Raw genomic sequence first — 26144 nt, 5'->3', positions numbered from 1 at the left:
ACCCCTATGAACGAGAATCATTATTGCATTTAATCATTGCAAATTTATCAAACTAATGGTTAAACTGAAAAGTATGTCAATGGCACCAGTTTACTACAACTGCAGCTTGCCATGGGACAGTATGCATGCTGCATTAGCAACTGCTACATCCAGACCTGCTACCTTGGAATTGTCTATGGAAGTATTCCTTTTGATCTCAAGTTTTTGGCCCTTTTTTATTCAGAAATCCCAACAGCAACAGTGCTGTCACTATATTCATAGTTTTACAATTCAGTGAAAAGCCAAGACTTTACCATCATCCTGCAATTAAGACTGATAATCTAGACAAGATGAAAAATTAAAAGGCAGTTCAATAAAATTAATGGGATGTTTCTCCTCTTGATTAGACTTAATTCTACCTGAAACAAACTACAATTGCAGAAAAATAACACAAAAAGTCATCTCAGTGGTCTCATCACCAACGTGCATCTTGCAACAGTGAGACAGAATAATTACCAAGATCTCCCCTCCTTTTCGCCTCCAGGCTAACAGACCTACAAGAAGAAATTAACTCATTGTGGTGGAGGAATACCCAATAGTATCCTCCAATGAGGACAGGATACAGCAGTCTCTGCTGATGGCTTAGGAATAGGTTGCCAAATTGCAGCGAAACCCAGCTATTCCTTGACAGGAAGGTAACCACTAGAAAGTACAGGAGAAAGGAGCAGGACGAGCATACCTTCACCCTTTGACCCACAGATAGTACACATGGATGATAAGCTTGAGCATTATCATCAAGTTTGGTTGTCAGACTGCAAACTGTTGACCACATCATCCACACAATACTGAAAGCATCTTGAGATAGGCTACCACTTGCTTACTGCATGAAGTTAGACAGGTGGAAAAGGCCATGAAAACATAGCTGGAGTGCTCTTAATATATTATCCTCTCTCCATTTCAATGTAGATGCAGTTAGTGGTCCACTTAACCTGCTACAGTAATATATTTTAAAATAAATTTAATAGAAATCCCTTTTGCAGATTTTTTTTTAGCAAGTGAAGCTACAAAGACATACAACAATCTTCGTCATCAAGGAAATGCATTTATGGCAGAGTAGGACAGTGCACAGGTTTCCTAAGATACTCAAAAAATAGCTTATACTGCAGTGAAAGTTATGCAAGCATCATCTTTAGTGATGGAAATAAGTACTATCAAAAGCAGTTCACGATATAACAAACCAGCCATCTGTTGGACACTAAATTATTGAGAGACGCTGATTCAGAACTGCTCCAATAGTCAGATATTTACTGCTCAAAGAGAAAGAAGATAAATATGAAGCCTTCTGCCCCACTGCATTGAAAGCTCTTCCCTTAGAAAACAGCATATTGAATACATGTGAAATATGCACCCCAAGTTTTTTTCAGCTAGGAAAAAATCTGTGGAAGCTTCTGCTAGGAAAAAAAAATTCAAAACTGTTGCATGAACTCCAGACAGAATGTCAAACATGTAATTACTTGAAATATTATTAAAAGTAACATAGTTATTACTTAAGGCCCTGAAGGAAAAACCCTGACACAGGATAGGTACGCAGGTAAATATATTTGAACTTTTTTTTGCATAATAAAGTTACCAACAAAAACCATGTAATCTTTCAAAAGCAAAGCCACCAGGAAAAGAATAATAAAATAAAAACACAGAGATGTCATTCTTTGCAAAGATGAAAAAATGAACTCTCATCTCATATGCACTCCCAAATTCCTTCTCCTTTTAAGCAGTGACATTGAAATTGATGAATGCTGATAGCATAGAAATCAACAGATTGGATGTGAAGTAAACAGGCCATTTAAAATACATAAATGCACATTTAGATTAAGTCTGTGCTGATTTTCAATTTGTAAAATCTCATATGCACTCATTTTGAGTGTCATACCAATTCCCCTCAAAAATAAGTTCACTAACACAATCATGATTACAGAGCAACTTACAGAAATAAAAATTGTTTTTAAATTCTACTTCCTTCATAAAGGCTTTTATTTTTGCTAATTTTAGCTTGCATAGAGTATCCTGTGTTTCATGAGTAAAAGCAAGGCTTGCCAAAGTTCTTTCACAAGTTGAAGACTGGCCAGGGAGAACCACTAGTGGTAATATAGCTTTAGTCAAAACAAAAAGCAATTCTCTATGAAAAATTAGACATATAATTATCCAGTGAACACAATATCACACTATTTACTCTCTTAGGTAATTATTAATTTTATTGCAGGCACAAAGATCAGAATTGACTGCAACCTGTTTATTTAATGAGACAACTTTTGCTGCCCTCTCTCTTCTAAAACTGTTAAGTTGACCATCTATACCCAGTTTGTCTCTTCTCTTTGTTCCTGTATCTTGCTGTGTTGGCCATCACTTTAATAAGAGTCACACACTTTCAAATTCAGGCCATAAGCTAATCTCTCCTGTATCCTCTACCACTAGGGAAAGTACAAAATAATGTTTTCTAAGAATTACTAATTATTTTTTTGTACATAAGGATTGGGACATTACACACTTTAATAAGCAAATGCATGGAAGCCTATACAGCTACCTTTTGTAATACCACTAAAGACTAACCTTTCATAACTGTCATCTGCTTTCTACTTCAAAGTGTGCACTCTTTGAAGCTGACCCGGTGTTGCTGTTTGTTTTGCGAGTTGCCTGGCAGAGACATCTGAGCAATAGAGAATGAAAACAGTGGGAAAGCATCTTTACCAGGTATCCCAAATTAGCTGAAGAGTTATCAGAGGGCTATTCCAAATAGCAGCGGTGGCACACAGACTACCTATAACCTAGAAGGAACTAGAAACCAAACAGATGCTACCTCCTCTTCATTTACAGTAAAAGCAGATTATGGAGTTTTTTACTGGTAAAGTAAAAAAAAAAAAATTAAAAATCTCAATACACTAGTTTTGAAACTGAAAGGAATATTCATAATTTAAAATTGCATCAACAAAGAAGTCACATTACCAAGAGTTGAAGCAACCTGAACTAATTAGCTGGAGTACTCTCTCATGGGTGAAGGTAGGAAAAAACCTCCAAAGTTTAGTAGTTTTCTTCCACCGTGTTCACTTCTGCTTACTTTAGCTTTTAAGCAGGACAATCTCTCCTGTGACTACAGATGCACAAATAACAGTAACATGTTCCATTAAATGTTGAATGCCAAAACCTACATGCAATAAAGCTTGACCAAACAGTTTCTAGGAGCTTGAACATATTTGCTTTCCTGACAAAAATTCTGCAAACAAAAGCTCCTTCTATAAGTAATGTACACGTGCCTTCGGTACATGTCCATCAAAAAGATTCCTGCCCTGGGAGATGAAAGCAAGCTTCTTCTCTCTCACTCTTTCCCCCTCTGACTGATTAGACAGTAATAAGTAATTTTTAAATTACGGTAACCACACAAACACATTCTTGGGCAACAGGTGACAAGAAGAAATTTCCAGTTCACTGTTTCTCCATCTCTCCTGAATCCTATTTAAGATATAATCATAGAATTGTTTAGGTTGAAAAAGACCTTTAAGATCATTGAGTCTGACCATTAACTCAGCACTGCTAAGCTCACCACTAAACCATGTGCCCAAGTGCCGCATCTACAAGTCTCGTAAGTATCTCCAGGGATGGTGACTCTACCACTGCCCTGGACAGCCTGTTCCAATGCTTCGCAAGTGTTTAACTAAAAAAAATTTTCCTAATACCCAACTCTAAACTGCACAATTGACTGGCCATTTAGCACAATTTGAGGCCATTTCTTCTTAGCCTTAGTCACTTGTTACTTTGGAGAAGAGGCTGACCCCCACCTGGCTACAACTTTCTTTCAGGTAGTTGTGGAGAACCATAAGGTCCTTCCTGAGCCTCCTCTTCACCAGGCTAAACAATCCCAGCTCCCTCAGCTGCTCCTCATCAGACTTGTGCTCCAGACCCTTCACCAGGCTTTGCTGCCCTTGTCTGGGCACACTCCAGCACCTCAATGTCTGTCTCGTAGTGAGGAGCCCAAAACTGAGCACAGGATTTAAAATGGCCTCACCAGTGCTTAGTACAGGGGGACAATCACTGCCTGGCCCTGCTGGCCACACTCTTGCTGGTACAGGCCAGGATGCCATTGGCCTTCTTGGCCACCTGAGCACATGCTGGCTCATGTTCAGCTGGCTGTCAACCAGCACCCCCAGGTCCTTTTCCGCTGGGCGGCTTTCCAGCCACTCTTCCCTAGCATTGAATGTTGAGACCCAAGAGCAGGACCTGGCACTTCACCTTGTTGAACCTCATCCAGCTGGCCTCAGCCCATCCATCCAGCCTGTCCAGATGCCTCTGTAGAGCCTTTCTGCCCTCCACAGATCAATGCTCCCACCCAGCTTGGTGTCATCTGCAGACTGAGGGTGCAACTTCCCTTTTTCCCACTTGTCTGACCTTTCACTGCAATGCCCCATTGTCTAAATACTTTCTGAGAAAACCAAGTATGAGTCCTTCATTGCAGCTTTTCTCCTGATAAAACTCATGCTGTCCATTAAAGGAAGGAAGTTTAACAAGCAACTTCAGCAGACACCTGACAAAGCACAAGCACGGAGCACCTGCCTTAGTCCTCTTGGGCTGGCAGCCTTGTGCATACTGAGAGCAGCTGCTGGGCACCCATTGCTCACATGGTACCCAAGCAAGCAAAACTCAGGCATGCAGATTCGTGCTGTTCAGTGCCACCATTCCCTGGATTTGTAGATTTAAATCTTATCCTAGCAATGAAAACAAATACTGAACAAAAAATAGAAGTAATTTACAAATGCAGTCACGTCATTTAGGTCATGATCCCAATGCCAGACTGACTACATACCTGGATAATTAGGGATTTCTGTATAAGTTATTTATCAAACTAGCTTGTTGAATACATTCACAAATTATTCAAGCAGTATTAGAGAAAATGGAATTAAACTAAGGATTTTGTTTACAGCTCAAAGAGGAAAATGTTTCAGAAAGACAAAATGTTGTTTATAAAAAGAAAATTATCATCTTGCAAGAGATTCTGTTCCTCTTGAAGGAATAAAAATATCACAATGAAATGGCAAATACTACTAAACCACCAGCACTGGCTGACTTTTGTATGATTTCTCAACAGCAGCCAACATTCAATACCAGAGGTGAGCTCAGATTTCAAAGAATAAAATGTTCTGCACAGAGAGAGAGAGGGTTTTGCAGGACAAGCACAGCAGAGGAGTATCATTACCAAAGCATCTTATTCTGTGCTTATTCAACCTGTGTGGGTGTGCCTTCAACATAACCATCTGATGTGTGATTTTACAGTTACACTTCCCATACCAAAATCAGTAACAAAACCTCTTAAATTAACTGATCTTTTGAGAGCAAAAGTAGCTTTTAAGTAACGATGCTGAATATAGCATAGGCAAATATATGTACCATCTTTTTTCAAGAGACTTTCAGCCATTTCTTATTCACTATTCTTCTGAAGCTTTTCATGAAATTTCCAATGGCTTAATGAAAAACTATCATATGTTAAATTGCTAATAATTAATGATAACAATTTTTCCCTGTGATTGCACAACCTGGTTACGTATAGAAATAGTCAGATACTGGTCTGGATTAAGATACCTATGATGATTTTATTAATCTTTTCAGAGAGCTGTACATACAGTGTTCCATATTTGCTAAAGCTTAAAAATGGCAGATTGCTTGATTGATTTATCAAATCAAATTACTTGCTTCCATAAGATTTGTGTTTGATTTTTTCCTTAATTTTGCTTCTTGGAGTTTTTCATAGAGGTACAGAAGTTAAAAGCAGCTTTTACTGCATGCAACCTTTTCAAAACCACACACAGGAACATCCACATGGGGCCAGATCAAAAACCAAGTGGCTGCCTAAGGAAGAGTAAAAATAGAGCAGGAAAGATGCTTCTCCTTTGTGGACTCTCCAAGCTAGATGTGGTTTCTACATACTAAGCAACCCTTAAAAGATTTCCCTTCTTTAAACTTCTCCACTATCCCTTGAACGCAGGTAAACTTTTATCATCCACAGCACTGGTTGGCAAGGAAGCCTACTGCCCCTTGCTTTGGTTCATTGACTATTCATGTAACATGGCATGCAGTGACCAGTTGAATCACTTGTCCATGTCATCTGCTAGGGGGGTTTTGTTTGTTTCTTTGTTTTAAGCTTGCTTATTTGTCCCGCTCTCCCCTTTGTCCATCATCTCTCTTTCAGGCTCAGGACTCTCAGTGGGCCTAACTAAACCTGAAGGGGAAGCTATTACTACTTTTAGTCAGAGAGATGCCATGAGGATGAAGATATTCCAGTTTCATAGATCTGCTTTTGGGGGAGTTTGCAGAAGTGAGAAAGTGACAAAAGGGAAAATGATCCAAGTCCAAAGCTTCATATGGTATTACAACACCAGCAAATGCCAGATTAACCAAAGCAGCACAGCACAGTGCTATTGTTTTCCCTATTCCTAGTACTTTTTTCTGGGGTCAGGTTGGGTCCTTTTCTTTTTTTGCTTGGTTGGTCGTACTTTTCTTTGTTTGGGTTTTTTTGACTAGCACTGAAAACTGAACAGATGCCTTCACAAAATTTCTGACCCCATTATCTCAGGCCTGAGCAGTAGTAGCTATTCCAGAACTCATCATTTCATACACAAAATTGAAATTGTTCTGATTTTCCTGTTCTCAGTTAAGTAACCCGAATTTCCTTCTATTTTATACATAAAAAACCCCACAGTTTCTGAAAAAAAATAACCCAAAAACTACTACTAAAAGCTGTTTACAAGAGTAGTTAACACTGGTATATTTGGACAGATTAGGATTAGTTTGTGGAATTGTACAGTAATTCTCTAACTGCACAGTTCCATGCTCAAAATACATCACAGCTTCAAGTCAAACCACACATAAATAAACTGTGCCTTCTGTTAACTCAGGCATTTTTAGCTAGTGCTTTACCCAGTACATCACTCACCCCCGAAAATTATCACAGTTGAGGGCATCTTACAACATCAGGTCACAGAGTTAAAAAGAATACATTACTGCATCATAAATCTGACAAGCGTATTTCAGTGGTTATTCACAGGGAACAAGTGGCTGTCTGTAATTTAATAGCCTTTGCAAGAGCAGAAGTATTTTGAACTTGGACTCCCTTTCCCCGCCCCAGTTAAATATTTTATCATATAACGCACTGGAATCCACGTCAGTTGATGCATATCTGTACATACTGGGTTCAAAGGTGTGTGCGTGTTTACATTTGCAGGACATTTTTTCTAGAAGGGAAAGGAAAGAGAAAATATCATCAGCATTAGTCAACCTTCTTACTCTAGTCCTAGAAACCAGCTGCAGCAGCTTTCAAAATTTTGTTTTCTGAGTCAGGTTCTGATACTACTCTCCCTCCCCAGGCAGATGGAATTGTAGGGAGGGGACACATACGCTGGAAGGCGGGGCTGTCAGGAGGACTGGCTCTGCTGGAACCCCATATGACATTCAATAAGCACAAAGTTCAAGTCCTGCCCCCTGGATGGACCTAATTCCTGTAGCTGCAGAGTGGGGTGGGGAAGTGGACCTGGCAGTCCTGCCGGGCCAAACCTCAGCCAGAAGCCAATTCTGGCAACACTGGCCTACAGCACCCAGGGCTGTATGAAATAGTGCATGGCCGTGCAAAATGGAGCGTGGCCAGAAGGCTGACAGACCTCATTGCTCCCCCCTTCCTCAGCACTTTTTCTGCCACCTCTGTAATGCTGCTGTCTCCAGTTTGGTGTCTCACGGTACAGGAAAGACATTAATAAACTGGAGCAAACTGAGTGGAGATCACCAGGATGGTCAGGGCTGGAGATCCTGAGCTTGATCACTCAGCTTGTTCAGTCTGGAGAACAGTTCTCCAAATGGGTTTTCTTTTGTTGTTGTGGGGGTTTTTCCTTTTGTTTCTTAAAACAACAGATCTCTGTCATTTAAAAGAAACATGCCTTTGTGTGGTTAAGATTGGCTGCTACATAGGTCTCTTTATTTCCAACCCTCCACCCCTTCTTATCATCTAACCATGTGGTGAGACATTATTTTATTTAACTGGTTTCAGTGACGACATGAAAACAACCCTGCAATCCTCTGGAAATGCAGTTTATAAGAATATTTGTTATTTCATTGCCAATTGCAGTCTGTAGCATTCACAGCAAAAAAAAAAAGGTATTAATGTCACTTTAAAGGATCCAATTAAGCAGTAATAATAATTAGAACTGAAATCTCTGAAAGCTCAGGAATAAAAATGGCCAAAACTAGGGTTTTGTATGAAGTAGGATCAAAAACTGTCAATACACTGTTCAGCTTTACTTTCTCTATTTACAGAGTATGGTTAACTGGCAAACTCCTGTATCCATGGAAAACTTCAAGAACTCAGCTTCCCCCACTATTTAAATATAGAAGCTCTTCCTGTTGAGTTGTCTGCAGAAAAACTAACTGAACTTTAGCAATTTAGCAGTAAAATACAATTTAGAATAGTGAACTGGCATACATGTTTCTGTGTAATTGATATTAACTAACACGCGCTTATTCTAAGTCATTCAACTTCCAACATCAGACACAAACATTTTTTTGTATGGAGGAAAAAAGAACCACCACCAAAAAATGCAGGCTTTCTCTTTACCTTCTTTTGTAAGGTACTCAGTGCTACTCATCAAAAATGTTGTCCTCACTCTCATACATTTTTTTATAAACTGCATTTAATCCTGGGAAGTTAGGGGATTAAAATGAATACAGGTATTTAAGAATTGGATGGATTCCCATGGGAATCCTAAAATGTTAGAGACACTTCTCTTAACACAAACAAACATTGAAAAAGCATTGTAAAAGCTTTCAGTAATAATGGTTTTGTAGCGCACCCCCCCAACAGAAAACAAGTTATTCCACAGATACTTTTAAAATGTAACAGGATAAAAAATGAGGACTTGGAACAAACCAACACCATTCAGCAGAAAGCTACTGCAAACTTATTCAGCAAATCATTCACTTCTGTAGCAGAACTATCTGAATTCCAATATAAGGCTATGGATCTGTGTCACTAGAAATACATGAATTGCTCCTGATACAACTAACATATGCTAAATGTATTGTTTTTCCAAATTGTTCAAACTCCTCCTGTACACTTGTAGGTAGAGGTACAGAACTCCAGAGTACTTCATTCTTATAGCAGAATCATCTTCACAAAATAGGTGAATAGTAAAAGCAAACACTATCAAAAGTATAATCTCATAAAGGAAGTGTAAATTATTAACTGTTAAATTACTCAACAGCAAAAGTGGTCTATCTCAAATATTATTCATAATGACCAGAAAATAAAGCAGACGTATTAAATAGCACCACACCCAACACTTTATAGACTTTACACTGAAGAGTTGGAGGTAAATTTCGAGCAGGTATAGTCCAAAGTCTGGAACATATTTTATTGCCTACAATGTTTTTACTGGAATGATTTTCAGTTTATGCAGATTAGTGACATGAGCATGAATATTTTACACTTAAGCACATCAGTTCACAAGACTGAAAAAACCAATTTTTCCTTTATCTCTGCATAATTTTCCTAAATGCTAATAAAAGTAAAACATGTGAAATGACTGATCTTGAAATTAGTTATATCATTAAAAAAAAATAAATACAGCAATTTTGATATTTAGAATATGGCTATACCCAGGAAGCAAATACATTTCTTTGGCAATGCCCATAGCAAAAAGAGAATTTACACACTTACTAAGTTGTAGAAATAGTTCAAGAGTCAATCTGAAGTGAGGGTGCTGCACTTTTCCATTTCAAGGGAATGTCACTAGGAAACTTAGTTACCACAATAAAGGCCTGTTACAACCACATGTATAAAAAATATTATTTCCCTGAATATAAATGGGGAAAAAGCCTTATCCATTGTCCTAATTAAATTTTGGTTAAACGGTTTCCATTTCAGTTTTCAAGACTCACAAAAAAAGCTGTCTCTTATTTGCTTCATCTCAGCTTGAATTCAAAGATAGTTTCTAAAATGCTGAAGCCTTTGGGATGATTGACTTTTCAGTCACATAGGTGTAAGCAAGAGAATTTACACAGGTACAAGTTTAAGTCCAATCATTTTCATACTTCGTGCACTGAAGCACTTGGCTTTCATCCAACTCACAACTTTCTATTCCACACAAAATAAAAAGGCAGGAAAGGGTGGTTCCATGTTGTGTGTTTGAGTGCTTTGGGTTGGTTTTTTTTTTAATTTTGAGCTCAAATTAGAAAATAAGTTTTTAACACATTAAAATGCATATTTCTTGGAAAAATCAGGACAGCAAATTCAGGTTCAGCTCCATCATATCCTCTTATTATAAGCATTAAATTCTTGAGCAAATAAAGATTTTAAGATGATATAGTAAGTAGGCAAATATATTAAATATGGAAGTAGACCATGAATTCAGAATTATCGACAGTAAACACCAGTTCTGAACTACTTGTCCGAAAATTGACCTGCATTCTCTCTCTTTCATAGTTGTCTTTTTGTTTTGATTGTTCGGGGTTTTGTTTGTTTGTTCTTTTATTTGTTTTGGGGGTTTTGGTTTTTTTTTTTTTTCTAAGTAAAAGTTTTCAGGATATTTGACTTTGTCTCCTTTGAACAAAATACGACAGTTGTTCCTGAAGGACAAAACAGGATACAAGTCCCAAACGAGTGTCTCATCATCACGCCTCAAGCTTTCAGGCGGCCCAGTTGCCAAACGATTTAAAGAGTTGAGTGATACTAGTAAAGCAAACCTAAAAAATTCCTCCAAAGACTGAGATGTGGTATTGCTTTTACAATTAAAGCTCTCCAAAAAACAATTTCCAAGAGCCCTGACAACAGTTTTCCACTCAAAAAGATATTTTTTTCAGGAATTTCTATGTAGATTGCTTTCTTCAGTAGTCTGCCCAACAGTGTTAACACACATCCCATAGAACAGAAATTTCACTTTGCCTTTGTTTACTCTGCAAAAGAAAGCACCCTGAGCAGGAAACACAAGTGGAATCAGGAAATGCAGCGTATTCCCCAGGACTAGACAGGAAGAACATTCAAGTCATAAGAAACATCAGTTACTGTTAAAAAAGAATATTTTCTGATTCACTGTATATCTATACTATATATATCTGTATCTACTATATAATGAAATAGAATGCAGTTACTTCCTACCACAAAACCAGAAATTTGCTAAGGGACTAAACTTGGCACTGGAAGAAGTTACACCTGCTTGCAGCTATCTGCTACTGTTTCACTCTTATTTTTAGGAATCGTATTAGACCTGCACAGTTAGTGGCTGCATCCAAAAGGCCAAATGAGGCAATTTCATCACTGAAAGGAAGCACTGGCAGTACTGTAACTTAAATTACAGCATAAAGACAGGTACTACAGGGCACTCTGTTTGGCTTAAGTCACTGCTAGAAGGCTTCCCTTCCTACAACCCCTAAAAGGAGATGGTTTCTTAATAAGAGACAAGAGTTGTGATATGCAAGGTAGTAATTCTGTACATATGCTTAAAATACTTAAGGCTGGTGTAACAGTTCACTCTTATATAATCAGAAGAACACCACATGAAATATACCCTGATCCAAATGGAACAAGAGGTGCAGAATATGTGTTTACAGCCATATCACACAGCAACTATTTAATTTTCTCAGGCTTTATTATGAGAGCATCTATTCTCTGAACAACTGTTTTTGGTGGTATTTTAAATTCAGAAAGTGTTATCTCTGAACTGAAATAGAGAGCCTGTCTCAAAAGCTCAGCTGAAATGCAGGAACACAAGGATGAATACAACATATAACAGTTGTTACTTCTGTCCGGTTGGCTTTAGTTATATAGAGCTTTATGTTACAGAAAGCATGGCATTTTAAGTTGTCCAGGACTGCTTTTTTGATTTAGAAAATAATAAAAAAAGACTATGCTAAAGAAACATTAAATGGACTAAGTTAAAAACTACCCAAAATTTTGAAATGTCACGGCCAAAATCAGAGCTCTGTTATTTCATCTCATGTATGCACTCAGCCCCACTTCAGCAAAACTTCTCCAACAGTGTTTTCTGTTTGCTTTATACAACTAACACATTACAAGATTGATAATGAATATGTAGAAAAAGTGCAGGCAAAAAGATGAAGGTCTTATCCAAATACCAAGTTCTGCAAGGTGATGAGATAGCTGAAAGTATCTTGGGAAATAATCACAGAATAGTTTGGGTTGGAAGGGATCTTAAAGATCATCTAGTTCCAACCCTTCTGCCATGGACAGGGACACTTTCCACACAGACCAGGTTGCTCAAAGCCCCATCCAACCTGACCTCAAACACTTACAGGGATGGAGCATCCACAGCTTCACTGGAGAATCTAGTCCAGTGCCACACCACCCTCACAGTAAAGAATTTCCTCACAATATCTAAAACTAAACCCACCCTCTTTCAGTTTAAAACCATTACCCTTTGTCTTATTCTATGCATCTTTGTGACATCATCTTTCTTTTAGGCCCCTTTTAGGTGCTGGAAGGTCTCCTTGGAGCCTTCTCTTCTCCAGCCTGAACAACCCCAGCTCTCTCAGCCTGTCTTCATACAAGAGGTGCTCCCTGTTCATCTTCATGGCCCTCCTCTGGAGTCACTCCAGCAGGTCCACATCCTTCCTATGGTGGGTGCCTCAGATCTGGACACAGTGCTCCAGGTGGGGTCTCAGTTTTTGAGTTTCATTCAGGACATACTCTAAATATAACAATGTAGTAATAATATTAACAGAAGCCAAGTATTTTAATTTGCTCTATTATTGAAAAATGACATCAGTATGGTAAAACTTCAACATCAGAACTCAGGGGCTGTGGTAGCTTTAAAAACAGTTTGCTATTTAGGATATTGCAGTGAATTTTATTTTTTTCTCCTTAGTTTAATATTTTAATCGATTAAGCCACCATTGTTTGGATTTATTATTAGAATTTAATGAGATTCTTTAACTGGATACCTCGTTTTACAGACTTACAAATATTTTCATGTAGAAGAATTAATTTGCTTCAAAGACAAATTCGAGTTTACACGCTCAGTCTGAGTGTTCAGGCTGCCTCCTTTAAAATGCATAACTGGGACAACAAACTCCATCAGAACTGAAGTTTGGTGTCTGCCTATGTGAACTCTCCCTTTTAACTCCATGGTATGATTTTATTAAGAACCCTTCCACAGCTGGGAACAACTGGGTGTGTCACCCCTAAAGAGCTGGGTAAGGAAGTGCTTAACATTTTTAAATAGTAACCATGCTGACAACTGAGAGTCACTAAGCTTGTATTACATTCTTACTTTGACAGAACCAAAAAAGAATCAAATGAAGTATTAAGACAGTCTTGCATTAGTATAAATAAATTACAAAACCTTCACTAACTGCTGGATTTTAAAACAACATCTCCAATTAGAAATAATAAAATCGTAGGCCGAAAAAAATCAAATATACTGAAAGAACTGAAGACGGACATATGCATTTACACAAATAACTAGCCACTGAACAAGAGATAAGCATATGACTGGGTATGTGAGGAATAAGTCCATCTGGATGATCCTTCTTGGAACACATGACATATTGCTGTACTATACCACTAAGCAATAACTTCTGCAGATTTACAGAAAGACTGAGCTATAAATCTCAGACTTTAATCCACACTCCCATTTTCACTGGCAGAAAAGAAACCATCCATGCCAGGACCATTTTTCCACACCACCCAACTACTAATCTTGCTGATCTGGCAAAGCACAAAGTTTGCAAGGCTTAGAGCAGCAACCAGTAATTTTAGCCAGCCTTTTTCACACAAACTTCTAAACAATAAAATTTTAAGGAGCTTTTTCTTTGCAAAAAAAATAATCACATAATCACTTGGAACTAAAGGTCTGGGTATGTAAGAGGATTCTTGAGTCTCCTGTCCCAGATTACTTCTAGTAATTATTGAGGAGGGTTTCACATCATGCCTGTGCATCATCTCAGTTGCAAGAGAAAACAAAATACAAGTGAAAGTTGTAGCCTGCTCACCAGATAGAAAAATTATTTTCTCAGAACAGATTCTGTTCATGAGGAACAGAGGGTCTTTACCTTAACTCAGGTGGCACAAGAACACTGCACCACATACAGCATTTGGTATCTCTGAATGGCTTTGCGGTGGTGTTGATTAGACAGAGTGCTATCAGCAAAGGTACAGTGAAAGGCAGCAAGCATGCTCAGAAATAAAGCACAGGGAGAAAATAACTTTTCCTGCTGGGAAGGGAGCCTGCCCAGGTGGGACAGGATGGCAGTCCAAGATGCCAAAAGCCTGAGGGCATATGACATCCCACAAGGTAAAAAGGGGATACCACACAACTGCCAGGCAGCAGAGACAGGAGAGGCACATGGAACACAACTTCACAGAGCTCATCCACCTCAAAAGGTAAATGTGCCTCCTGAGGACCTTCCCAGCACCAGAGGAGTCAGATCAATTAAACAAGTGCGAGAGGGACAGAGATGCAACCTCCCAGATAGTGTGAAAGACTGGTTTTGCTCTTACATAAGATGACAACTCTCGTGTCCTCCTTAGCAGCAGAAGCAGACCCACCCTTTTAATGGTACCTTCCTCTGACCAATTTTCCGTATCCAAGGCAAATCAAGCACCTTTGTCATACCTGACAGTCCATGCATGTGTCCTACCAGCACCCTATTCTCTGCCATCGCAGCCTGTTAAGCTGACTTTTCTAAGCACCAGTTTATTTAATCTATTTTGGGTAGATAAAAAAACATGTGCTAAGAGTGGTGCAACAGCAGAACACAGCAGTCCTCTTGTGGTGTCAAAATACACACTGCTTGAGGCACACGGTAGTGTTATCCCATACAACATATCACAGGTGCTTTAAGATGTGGGCAATTAGCCTCAGGTGATATAGCAGCAAAATGCATTTGCTTAGGAATGTTAGAAATCCAAAAGTTAAATGAAATGTTTTAAATTGGTCAGCAGGTAAAATGTTTTCCTTTTTTGTGACAAGATATTATTTACTACTAATTATGAAACTAGAGTTAGCAGAGGATAACAAAAAAGCAAGACATCAAATAGCACCCCTTTTCTGAGAACTGGCATCCTACAAGTTTTGAAGACACTGGTAATTCCTCTTGAATGTATGAAATTATGTATTTCTATTAAATAATAAAAAGACACATCAGATAAAATTCCAGATCAGACAGCATTTCTCTCCTGACACACATATAAATCTGTCTGAAAATCCTCTGAGGAATAGTTTATCCTCTGGGTAATCAAATTATTTCTATAATTAACTTCTCAATGGAGAGAGTTATCTTCGTGTAACTTATTTCCTTTATTTCTTGGAATAAAATTTCCCTCCCATCCCTCTCCAACCTCCTAAATACATCAAAAGGGCTCATATAGTTAGGACACCACTTTACAGCGTGCTCAGATAGAGAAGTTTTGAATTACTCTGTAAGCATTTAATACACACTGTGGGACTGTCATATGATATATAATGTGTGGAGAAGCAAACTCATACTGAAACAAATCACAAGAACACAGTTGTATGGCTGGCAGCTCTTTTGACTCTAGCCCAGACCCCCTGCATTGCTGTCCATAAGAAGTACTCAATAGTTAAATCTGCTTTTTTGAAAAACACTAATTAAACCATTGCTGAGGGGGTACAATGTAAAACCCCTGTTGCCTCGTGACAACTTCAAATTCCAGCCTTACTCTCTGCTCATGGAGCCGGGAAGGGAACTGGCGGTGCTGAAAGGACCCAAAAAAGCCTCGGTTACAGATCCACTGGATGAATTTCATGGCTGACCTCACTTGGGTGCCACGGTTTAACGTTGAGACGAGTTGGACAACACACCTTGCACAACAGTTTGCTATCTCGACCTCCCTGGGGCTCCAGCTTGTCGCTACTGATGCCGTTGAACACCAGCTCCTGACCGCCTCCAACCCTTCCCAGCCATATCCTTGGAGCAAACCTCCACCAAAACAACTTTTGCTAGGGCTTTGTGGATAATTTAAGCACGGCAGAGGTTACCAGCCCTCAGGCTTTTGGCATGACGTAGGAACCAGCAGAGAGAATACCAATATCCTGGAAGGGTGCCAAGTCCCTAAACACCAGATTAGGGAGAAATTACGTTTCGGGTATGAGTCAAAGACTGGAAAATATATTGCCATCTCACGTATCAGACCTCAAAACAGTATGAACTTTCATTCTGAAACCAGGCAGAAAGCATGTCAACAGGCTACCACCTGATCCATCTACAAGAGATTTCTTTCTAATTAAAGCAGTTACATGACATTTCACAGTTTTTTTTTTCCTTGTATTTACAGAGTTATTACTGCCTGTTCCTCTTTGATAAAACTGGTAATTTAAGACAGGAATCAATCCTTCACATTCAACTTGACAGGTTTCCAGAAAAACCCACAAAAGATTTTTTTTTTTTTTTTGAGACAATAAATTCACCTTTTGTCCCAATATAATAAAAAGAGTTCATACTGTAACAAATCAAGATGCCCTTGGATGATTTTTGCCTTGGCTCATTTATTTTAAAACATCTGTCTATATAGTAAAGTTTCACCTTAATCTCTCAGAAAACTGGTGATAAAATTCTTATTAGGAGACACAGCAATCCTGAAATATGAAAATCCACTAATTATATTTCAGAACGAAGCCACTTCTATTTCACAGGAAAACTCCCACCTCCGTAAACATGCCAATTACCCTTTGTGCAATTCAGTACTTAATTTCCACTCACACACACACACACCCCTTGACAGGGGATGTGGCACTCAGAGACAAACATCTGATTAATATTTGGAGTGGCAAAACCAGCAGTCCTTAAGGAACACTGTACCTAAGCCTCAAATCCATTTGGGTAAATATCAGAAGTACCACAACAGCCTTTCAGATTTACATTGGTAATCACAAATCATAAAGAGAAGTGATGCTTTTGATATCATCTAACAATTTTTCTCTAAGTCTAAAATAAGCTGAACAGTTTCCATCTCATATTAAATGTTGTACATATTCATTAACAGTTTGCTTGTAAGGCAAGTATTATTATAATAATATTTCATTTTTTAATTACATTTCTGCAAGTCTTAGTATACTAGCTTTAACAAGGCTTAAACCCTCCCCACAGTATTCAGAACTGCTCGTACCAGATTAAAAGAAGAATTTTCCATAGGCAAACATTAAAAAAAAAAAAAATAGACTGTGAAAGAGCTTAGAGGCAGAAGGAAAAGAAGAAAACAAAACCACAAAACTCACTTGACTGTAACTCGATTGGACAAATCCTGAAGATCTCCTGGGTGAAAAAGCTGAGCTTCTTTCAGTCCAATGTTCTCACACGCTTTCAGAAAAACATTTATATTATCCTGCAAAGAGAAGTAGAAAGCAGTTGCTCAGTTAAGAGCACTAAGCAGGTTTTGCAAGATGATTAGTGCGAGCCTTTAAATGTCAAAGTCCAGCTCACGTAAGTAATACTGAAAAAGCAATCTTCTGGATCATAAACGCTGCTCGTTTCTCATGCACACAGGCAGGCTGGGCTACGATCTCAGGGACTGAGGGGTATGTTAAAGATTACCTGGCATAAGGCAACAGTGAGCCAGTAGGCAGCAATCTCAACTTTGATGTCAGCTCTGCTCAGCAAACAAACGCCCTCTTCCTAGCTTTGCACGACAAGCCTCACCTCTTGCCTTTAAAAATAACTCCAGCTACTGACATTCACCACCCAGAAACTCTTGGCAGTGGGGGAAGAAGAGGAGGGACGCTCCGTTTCTATGCTCACAGACTGATGAGGGAATACTGCACCTGGAGTCTGGGTTTGGTTGCTGAGAAAAGCTCTGGAGAGACAGAAACCAAACTATTCAGAGCTGCTGCTGCCTCACTTGGGGGGGTTTCTCTCCTTCGAGTTCCTCCCCTTCCCACATCCACACCCCCACCTCCCCAACTTCACATCAATCTGTAACAAAATATAGGTGCAGCACCCACTCACTGCACCTGCTGCAGGATCGACTGACCCATGAGAGAAATGCCAAAAAAGAATAAATCTAATGATATATAGAGAGATTATACAACCTGTGATCTCTTTCCACTTCATAAACAGTGGGCAATAGGCAAGAAATTCCTTCTCGTTAAGGCGGAATGCTATCAACAACAAAAGAATGTGCCCTCTTGTGCACTTGCTTCCTTCAGCTGGGAGCCAAAGGAAAAGGTACATGAAGTTACTTAATTCATAAGCTACACACAGCCCTGTCATTAAGAGTTTGTAAGTCAAGGTGCTGGTATCAGTTTCACAGTAAGGGAAAGCTCTGCTTCAGCAATTTAATATGCTTTAAACTTTTTTTTTGGACATATAATCACAGGACGTAACAGATATTCCTTCATTTAAAATTCATTTTTAAAAAAACATCTACAAAGAAAATAACAGCTGCTTCTAATATAGAAAGTAAAACAAACCCAAGAATCCCCACAACCTTCTGTTTTGAAGGTCCCTGGGATTCTAGTATTCCTTATCAGTCTGTAAACATGGCTTAATTCAAGGAAAATATTTGAGCAAGGTATTCCCCATGCAGGCTGTGGGCTCGCCATTACCACATCTGAAAGATCCCAGGTGTCTTACACCATGAAGGTTATGCCTCAAGGCCTGATGAGAGGTGCCATGGTTAGGGCTCCCCTGCTGCAGGGGGTGCAACATGATGGCAAACATGGGGGACACAGTGTAGTGGCAGATGAGAGGAGGGAGCTGGAAGGATGGAGGACAGGCAACCTCACCTATGCCGGTGCACTGGCCCCTGCAGTGCCCCGGGGCTGCCTGCACATTTGGCCAGCAAAGAGCTTCATGCTGTGAGATGAAGCCTCAGAAGGGGCACTTATTTTTCCTTTCCATGCAAATGCCCCTTTTTTCTTTCCATGCAGCATGGGGAAAGCTGGCTAGATGTGTCAACTTTATTCAATTAATATTTGAGTGTCACATTAGTACCAAAACAGCAAGGACTTGAAAAGCATCATTTCCTCTGCATGGAAGAAGCCACAGGCTACAGTCTCATTGCAAGAAGAGGAACTACTTGCTAAACACCAATCAGGTCAGTGTTCAGGGGCTAGGGAGTCTAATAAACTGGAAAGTAAGGCACAAGAAGAAAGCAGCAGAGCAGAAAGAATGAGTAACTCCAAGGTAATGAATTGGAGAGACACCAACAGCAGTGAAGGCAACATGGTCTGATCGGTCTGACCAGTCACCACAGCTCAGAGCAAACTCCCAAACCAATGGGTTATGTCAACCACAGTGCTGCAAATGAGCACATTGTGCACGTAAACAAGGAAGAAGAGTCAGATTTAGAAAAATAGATGTCGTCTACACCCTGAGAGCAACAAAAACAAAGCAGAGGAGTTGCTCATCAGTGGTTGCTTGGCTGCACAACCACAAAACTGTTGGCACAGGAGAGAATTACTTTTGAAGGTGTTTCAGCAATTAAACCTATCAAGCATCAACCTCCTGATAAACAGCACTTACAGCCCCCGAGAACACCATAGCTGACAGGAGTCAAGACCATCAGGAATGGGGTCAGAGGCAGGGAGAGATAACATGGAAGGCAGAACACCGTTAGTCATGGCACTCACACGCAGGATAAAACATGGTTCAAAATCTCCCTTCCTTCAGCTCCCAAGCCAGAAGTTTGATCATACCTGCCATCTCACAGGTTACTGCCTCAACACCAGCTGTTCTGCATTCAGGGCCTAGAAATGACCCTCACAGCATCAAGAGGTGACACATCCAATAGGCTATTTATCAGGTTTGGATATTGACACAAAAAGGTATCATTTAAACAAATCAGCACCTCTAAATACTGTCCTTGCACAGTTATTCTTGACCATTCCTAATCATCTTCGTTAATCAGCAAAGCCACAGGTCCCAAAATAGCTAGCAGCCATTTAAAACTCTATCAGAATAATGAATGGGAAGATGAATTTTAAATAGCACCACAGAAATAAGTAGAAAAAAAATTACAAGTTCTCAACCTTGCAATTAAATTTATCATAAGAAGTGCGAATGGGAACATTTTTCAGTGATTAATGCACTCAAATATAGAAACCATGACACTATTCCTTTTACCAATGCAACTGTACTTTAGCAAGATTAATGGTCACTGCCACTGCAGCTTCAAAGGACATATTGTAATCTGAATCTCATCACACTTCACAAAAACGGTTCTATTTAAACATCCAGACCTCAAAATCCTGGAGAAGCACAACACACCATACCTATCTCTAGGGTGACAAAAGTCACTGATGAGATGTGCTTAAGAGAAAAAGGTTCATCCACCACCCTCCTCTGCCACCAAGGGGTTCCCAATCTCTGGAAAAAGGAGCAGGCCATTTAAATTTAAGAAAAATTCAAATTAGCAGTGAAGAAGGATTATGATGATAAGGGGAGATGAGGGACTTAAGACAATGAAAACTGGAGAATTTTATTCCATTATACCAATAAAATGGATCACGAGAGGCAATACTAGTACCATCTATCAGCACAAGAGAAGCAAAGCCAGAAGGGGAGCGAAGGGCTGCCCGTTTCAAAAGCAAGGATCCATTGTCAGGCAGATCAAATACATTTTTGCAGAAAACATAAGGTTCTTATCATTATTAGAGGATGCTCTTGAACTAACAGGGATAAAATAATCCAGTTAATTTTTGTGTTATTAACAGAACTCAATCACTGCATTTCCCTGAGCATCTGAAGTTGGAATTAGCATCATAGAATTACAGGTTTTAAAACACAACAAAAATAAGGCCTGAAGTCTAAACCACAAAATTCAAGTGTAATTCATTTCTGGTATGCTATTACTACTTCTAAGTGTCTTGGTGAGAGGGAGCAGGGAGGTTGGAATGAAACTATGGGTAGGGCTGGTTTTTTCCCCCAAATGATGTGCATGATGGAACAGCAGAGCATTTCAAATATTCCCAGCATGGCTTGAGTTTTCCACATGCTGTACAGACTTTTTTAAAATGCACAACATAGAACACTGACTAGATAGAGCTATTACCCTTCAGTATTCCATTTTTGCCTCAAACTTCAAAGTGAACCACACCCAAAAGCTCTGCAAAGTCATAATGTGGGAGAGACAGAGCTGCCAGTGGGAAGCAGGTCATCCACAAGCAGCCTTTTAAATACTGCTGTTCAGGGAAAAGGCAAACAATACTGCACACTTTCAGCTATGTACCTGACTTTCTGGTCCCCATGGGGCATCACTAGACATAAACCCCTCCCTCTGCCTGTTGTTAAAGCATTTCCCTCTAACCAGTGCTTTGAAGGAGCCGAGATGACATCTCCACATTGAAAACGAGGCTGTGGTTCACACTCTCCTTCCAGCATCCAAGCAGAGCAGGACTGCCTCTCACTCCTGCAACCCCATGGACATGAGGAAAGAAAAGAGCTGAGTCTTTCCTGTCCTTCACTTGCTGGTCCTCAGTGCTGCTCCTGATCCTAGGCCAGGGGCTGGGAGGCTGTGCCAGAGCAGATGAATGTGAGGGGAAGAGCAGGGGTGATGCTGCAGGGCTCCTCAGCCCTATCACTATGCTCCAGACCACAAAGAAGAAAGAAGCCTGTTCCGCTATGGGGAAACACAAGAATACGGACACCGTCCCTTAAAAAAATCACAATATTAAAGAGCAAACTTAAAAAAAAAAATTAAAAAAAACTGAGGCAGTGGGCAGTGGTTCTGCGTTGCACCTGTGATCAGCTCCTAATATATGTCACCTTGGCAAGAACTTGAAAGAAAAAGGGCTGGTGAGGTGCTGGTGGTGGTAGGGAAGTGCAGAGCTTCCTCAACACCTAAAAAAAGGAGGAAAAAGAGCACTTTTAAACCAGAAAAAATAAATTAGCATGAGCAGCAGGAAAGTAAGAGAAAAGACAAAAGATGCAAAAAGGATCAAGAAAAGGCTGACATTAAGAAGGAAAAAAACCCAAAGCCACCAACCTTAGAAGGCACATAAGAGTGTGTAAAGCAGAAACAGCATTTTTAATGTTTCTAAAGTAAGAATTAATTAAAAGAGGTCTCTCCATAAGAGAATGTAGATACCATCTTATTTTGGCTACTTACATGCAACGCGATGTCACGCTAAATTTGGCTTGTGTAACAGAGCTGCACTTTTATTTAAAAAAAAAAAATCTCTCATTATCATGATTATCTGGGTGGGACAGGAATATTAATTTAAACAAGTGTGTAAATACATTTTCTTTCTTTAGGGTGCAGTCATGCTGTGTGGTAAGCCTGGTCTTCTCCCTAGTTAACTGTTTCTCTGAAGCCCTGCATATGCACCAAAACACAATGAAATCTCATAGGCATACAAGTTATGGCACATCTTTCAAATCACTTGGCAACTGGGATAAAAACCCAATTTAACTAACATGGTATTTTTCTGTTTTTCCTGGGTATATCAGCCAATAAAAGACAGTACTCTAGGTTGTCTCCTATTCTGATACAAATACCTGCTGTTTCAGTCAAACCCCTTATTTCTACTGCTATTCAAGCTCCGGTTTGGAGGGGAGAGTTGGGGAGGAGGGTGTTTGAGTGGGTTTTTTGTGGGTTTGGGGAGGATTTTAAGGGGTTATTTTCTGAGTATGGAGGGGATGGTACCCTATGCTTGAAAGGCCACGAAACGTATTTGCACTAAAGCGTTACGTCATCATCCAGACCATGATTTGGTGCCAGAATTTTTTTTTTCAGTTTCCAGGCTTCCAAAAAGAAATAAAAAAAATTTTAAAAAAGACAAAAACAACCAAGTACCTATAGTGCCTAGCAACAAAAACTTTTGACATTTTAAGAAGAGAGATTGATGCATTTTTTTGGCTACAGAATTCTGAAAATCACTTGAATAGGTCACATTTAACAGGCATTTTTCCTTAGTACTACATTTATCAAGACATTTAGTCATCTTGAAAGCTTACAGTGTGTCTCCAACTCTGCCTTCATGACAAACCCTCTTTATTGGCACCGTCATTCCCTTATGTAAGGACATTTTCCATTAAAAACACTGGTATTTTTTTAAAGTAGAAAATATTTTTCATATGCACAGCATTATACCGTCCACTCAAGTTGGCTCAAATCAATCTAATGCAGAATTTAGAGCTGCATTTGGCAGCAGCATCACTGCACAGCTACGCTTTGTTTATACTCAGAGGTGGGGTAAAAGGAAAGAAACCTACAGCAGGAGCCCGTTGAACAAGTTGGGTGACTTGTTCTTCCTCGGAGGTACGTTTCGGTTATTAGCTCTGGCTGCGGGTGCAGGTGGGGGCAGAAGGGGTGAGAGGATAGGAGGGAATAGGGCTGAACACCAACCCTGTGATCTGACCGCAGGCCTAGGAGCCAGGAACTCCCCATTACCACCTTGGCCTTGAATGTCAGGATGTTTGGTGCCCATTACCCACCCATCCCATCTGTAGACTGATCCCAGCTCCCTGTATTTCTCTGAAGGCCAACAGTTTCAACCTTGAACCAAATGCAGAAGGAGGAGTGGATAGAATCCCTAAACAGCTCTTTTACTCCCTTTTTGGACCCAAAACTAAAAATAGTAATTAAAACAATCATCCTGCAGACATAATTTGACTTAGAGTGACCTCAGGGCTTCTGTTCAGTAAATTATCCCACCTATAACAGAGTGCACAGAGCACTGTGTTGGCCAAAGATCAGAAACTGCGTTAATTGCTTTGCCACTCCCCTCTGCGCACGCCCTTCATTGCTTTTCCACACTGGGTAAAATAATAAATTACTGTGATCCTTGACACAGGGATTCCCTGCCCCAGCTCTATGCATGATTACAGATACTAAATCTTTATTGATTCACTGCCAGCTTTCCTCTCGAAAAACAGGTGTTCCTGCTGTGAGAATGCAGGAATGAATCTTTGTGCACAAACTTTGCCGTTACCTTGGTGCTGCCAGTATCAATAGCTGTAGATCAGCCAGGAAGAGGAGGAGCATTCCCCTTCACCATTGCGACCATTATGGAAACCCCATTTTAAAATAGCCTTAGGTAAAGAATCATCCTGGTTTGGGACAAGAAGGTCCATCTGTCTCCCGAACCTCAAGTCCATCTGCAGTGACTGCAGCTGGTTATGATTCTCTGTAAGACCAAGGTGTACATTTAGGGATCTTCCCCAGAACTTGTTATTCAGGTCCTGGCACTGCCCACCACCAGGTGTAATGGCCAGCAGAAGACATCTCTGCTCAGCCCACCTCACTGCCGGCAACCTCTCACAGCACTGAGCTCCACAGTTTCTTCACAATGGGAGTAACTGGATGAAGGAAAACACACAGGGGAAATTAATGTGGGTTGTTGGAGTTTTTAAACAGGACTTCTGAGTTGACAGCTTTTAAGGTGTTTAACACAAGAAAGGACCAACTGTCTTCAATGACTCAAAATGTCTCCCAGGCTGATATCTCTAACCGTGCTACAGCATAACCTTGCCTATGACATTACAGACGTATATCACTGCAACAATGGGTACCAAATGAGCCTTTTATTGATAAGAGAGTGAATATCAGGTTGTAAACTGCAGGTGTGTTTTTGGGATGTCACCGCTACCAAATAAGGCCATCTGGAATGGAGAAGGACAAAAGTACATCAGGCTGGCAGACAAGCCTTGTTAATAGAGCTCATCCACTCACAGGCATTCATATTGTAATTAAAATATAAGTTTGGAAAGCCAGTATGGAAGAACTAGCCTGGACTATTTCCTTGTTTAGACAAGCCTTAACTTTCCCACCAGTTAGCTGCATTCCAATCAAAGTCAAGGGGAAAAAAAAATAAAATTCAAGTGATATGCTTTACACCCCAAACAGTTTATACAAAACAGACTCTGCAAGCAAAGTGTCCTAAATACTTCAGTGCCAAGTACTGGAATGACAGTAATCCACTTAAAGGTGAAACTCCCCTGAAGCCTAATGAGTAATAAAAGAAGTAAAGACCTCTTGCTCTTGAAACACAGTTTTGGCAGAGCTTGCTTTCCTCCTCCACCAATTCCCTTTTTTTTATTTGTATACATAGGTTTTTTTGTTTTGCTCACACAGGCTAACAACTTGATATAGGTGAAATTCAGCTTCTCCATACACAGGACTTGAAACAGAGCCTCAGATCTGCAATTCATGTGGCCCCTGGTTTTTGGACAATTATTTAGTACTTCATTCTTTCTAAGAGAGCATTTGGGAGGTTCCTCTTAACTTTGCTTCCTTCAAGAGCCAAGCATCTTTTGTTTCTTAACAGGAGTAGCACCCTAGTACTGTATCTAATTCTTGCTGCCCTGCCATGGGCTTATCCTGTGCTGTCGAGAAGCTTTCCCAGCACCCTGGATCAACAAGCTGGTTTGGAGATGACCTGCCTTGGAGCCCACCTGAACCCCCGCATCAGTGCCAGGCTTGCTCACGCCCCTCCCCACCCTCCTGCCATGCAGACAGCAGCTTGGTCACCCCAGCTGAAGCAGTTCAGCACCCTGCCTTTGGCAGCACTTGTTGCTGGTGGTGTTGTTAATAGCTCTTTCTCATACCTCACTGGAGGAGGGTGATTCAGCACAGACACATGGGCGCGGAGGTGTTCAGACAGGCGTTAGGAGATGTGGTATGACGATTTTGTACCAAACAGAAGGGTAAATAGCATAGCTGCACAGCTCCACCACTGATACTGCAGAAAAAGTTACCACCGCTGCAATTAACATCTACGTTCTTTGAAAGCTGCCATGAGTTTTAAACACCTTGCATTGATAAATATCCGAAAAGCCAGAGGTGGGGTGGGGGGGGAAGTACTCTAGTGTCCACCTTATGAAGATTTAGCACAAACACTGAGTGCTGCAAGGAATCTCAAATCTTCACTTTCTTGGCAAAGGCAGGAGAAATCAGATTATGAATGTCACAAGTATGAGTTAAGGTGTGTACTACTTCTACATGGTTGACATTTTTTTTCCAGTTAGGAAGGAATGTTCTTGACAAACACAGACAGTCATCAGTTACTTCAGAAATAAAAATAGCATACAAACAACAGAATATACCGCAGACTACAGCTGATTGAATTGATAAATGGACATTTCTTGCAGCTCATTTGGCAACCATATTTATGTGTTTTGTTAAGTGGCAGCAAGCTCAGGCAAAAAGGGTAATACTTTTTCAG

The 26144-nt window shown here is 40.0% G+C and overlaps 1 protein-coding gene across 21 annotated transcripts in view; it reads right to left on the bottom strand.

Annotated features, from left to right (window-relative positions):
* The window catches only part of LMO7 (LIM domain 7), a 132008-nt gene that overhangs the window by 57045 nt on the left and 48819 nt on the right, over window positions 1-26144 (bottom strand). For all 21 annotated transcript variants that reach the window (XM_048295607.1, XM_048295606.1, XM_048295601.1 and 18 more), the window contains exon 4: window positions 17259-17365. In XM_048295607.1, the coding sequence (XP_048151564.1) occupies window positions 17259-17365 (107 nt within the window). The remainder of the gene's footprint in view (window positions 1-17258; window positions 17366-26144) is intronic.

The sequence above is a fragment of the Corvus hawaiiensis genome, chromosome 2 (assembly GCF_020740725.1).
Source record: "Corvus hawaiiensis isolate bCorHaw1 chromosome 2, bCorHaw1.pri.cur, whole genome shotgun sequence".
NCBI lineage: Eukaryota > Metazoa > Chordata > Aves > Passeriformes > Corvidae > Corvus > Corvus hawaiiensis.
Note: the sequence above shows the minus strand (reverse complement) of the source record. Positions and strands in the feature narration are given on the sequence as shown.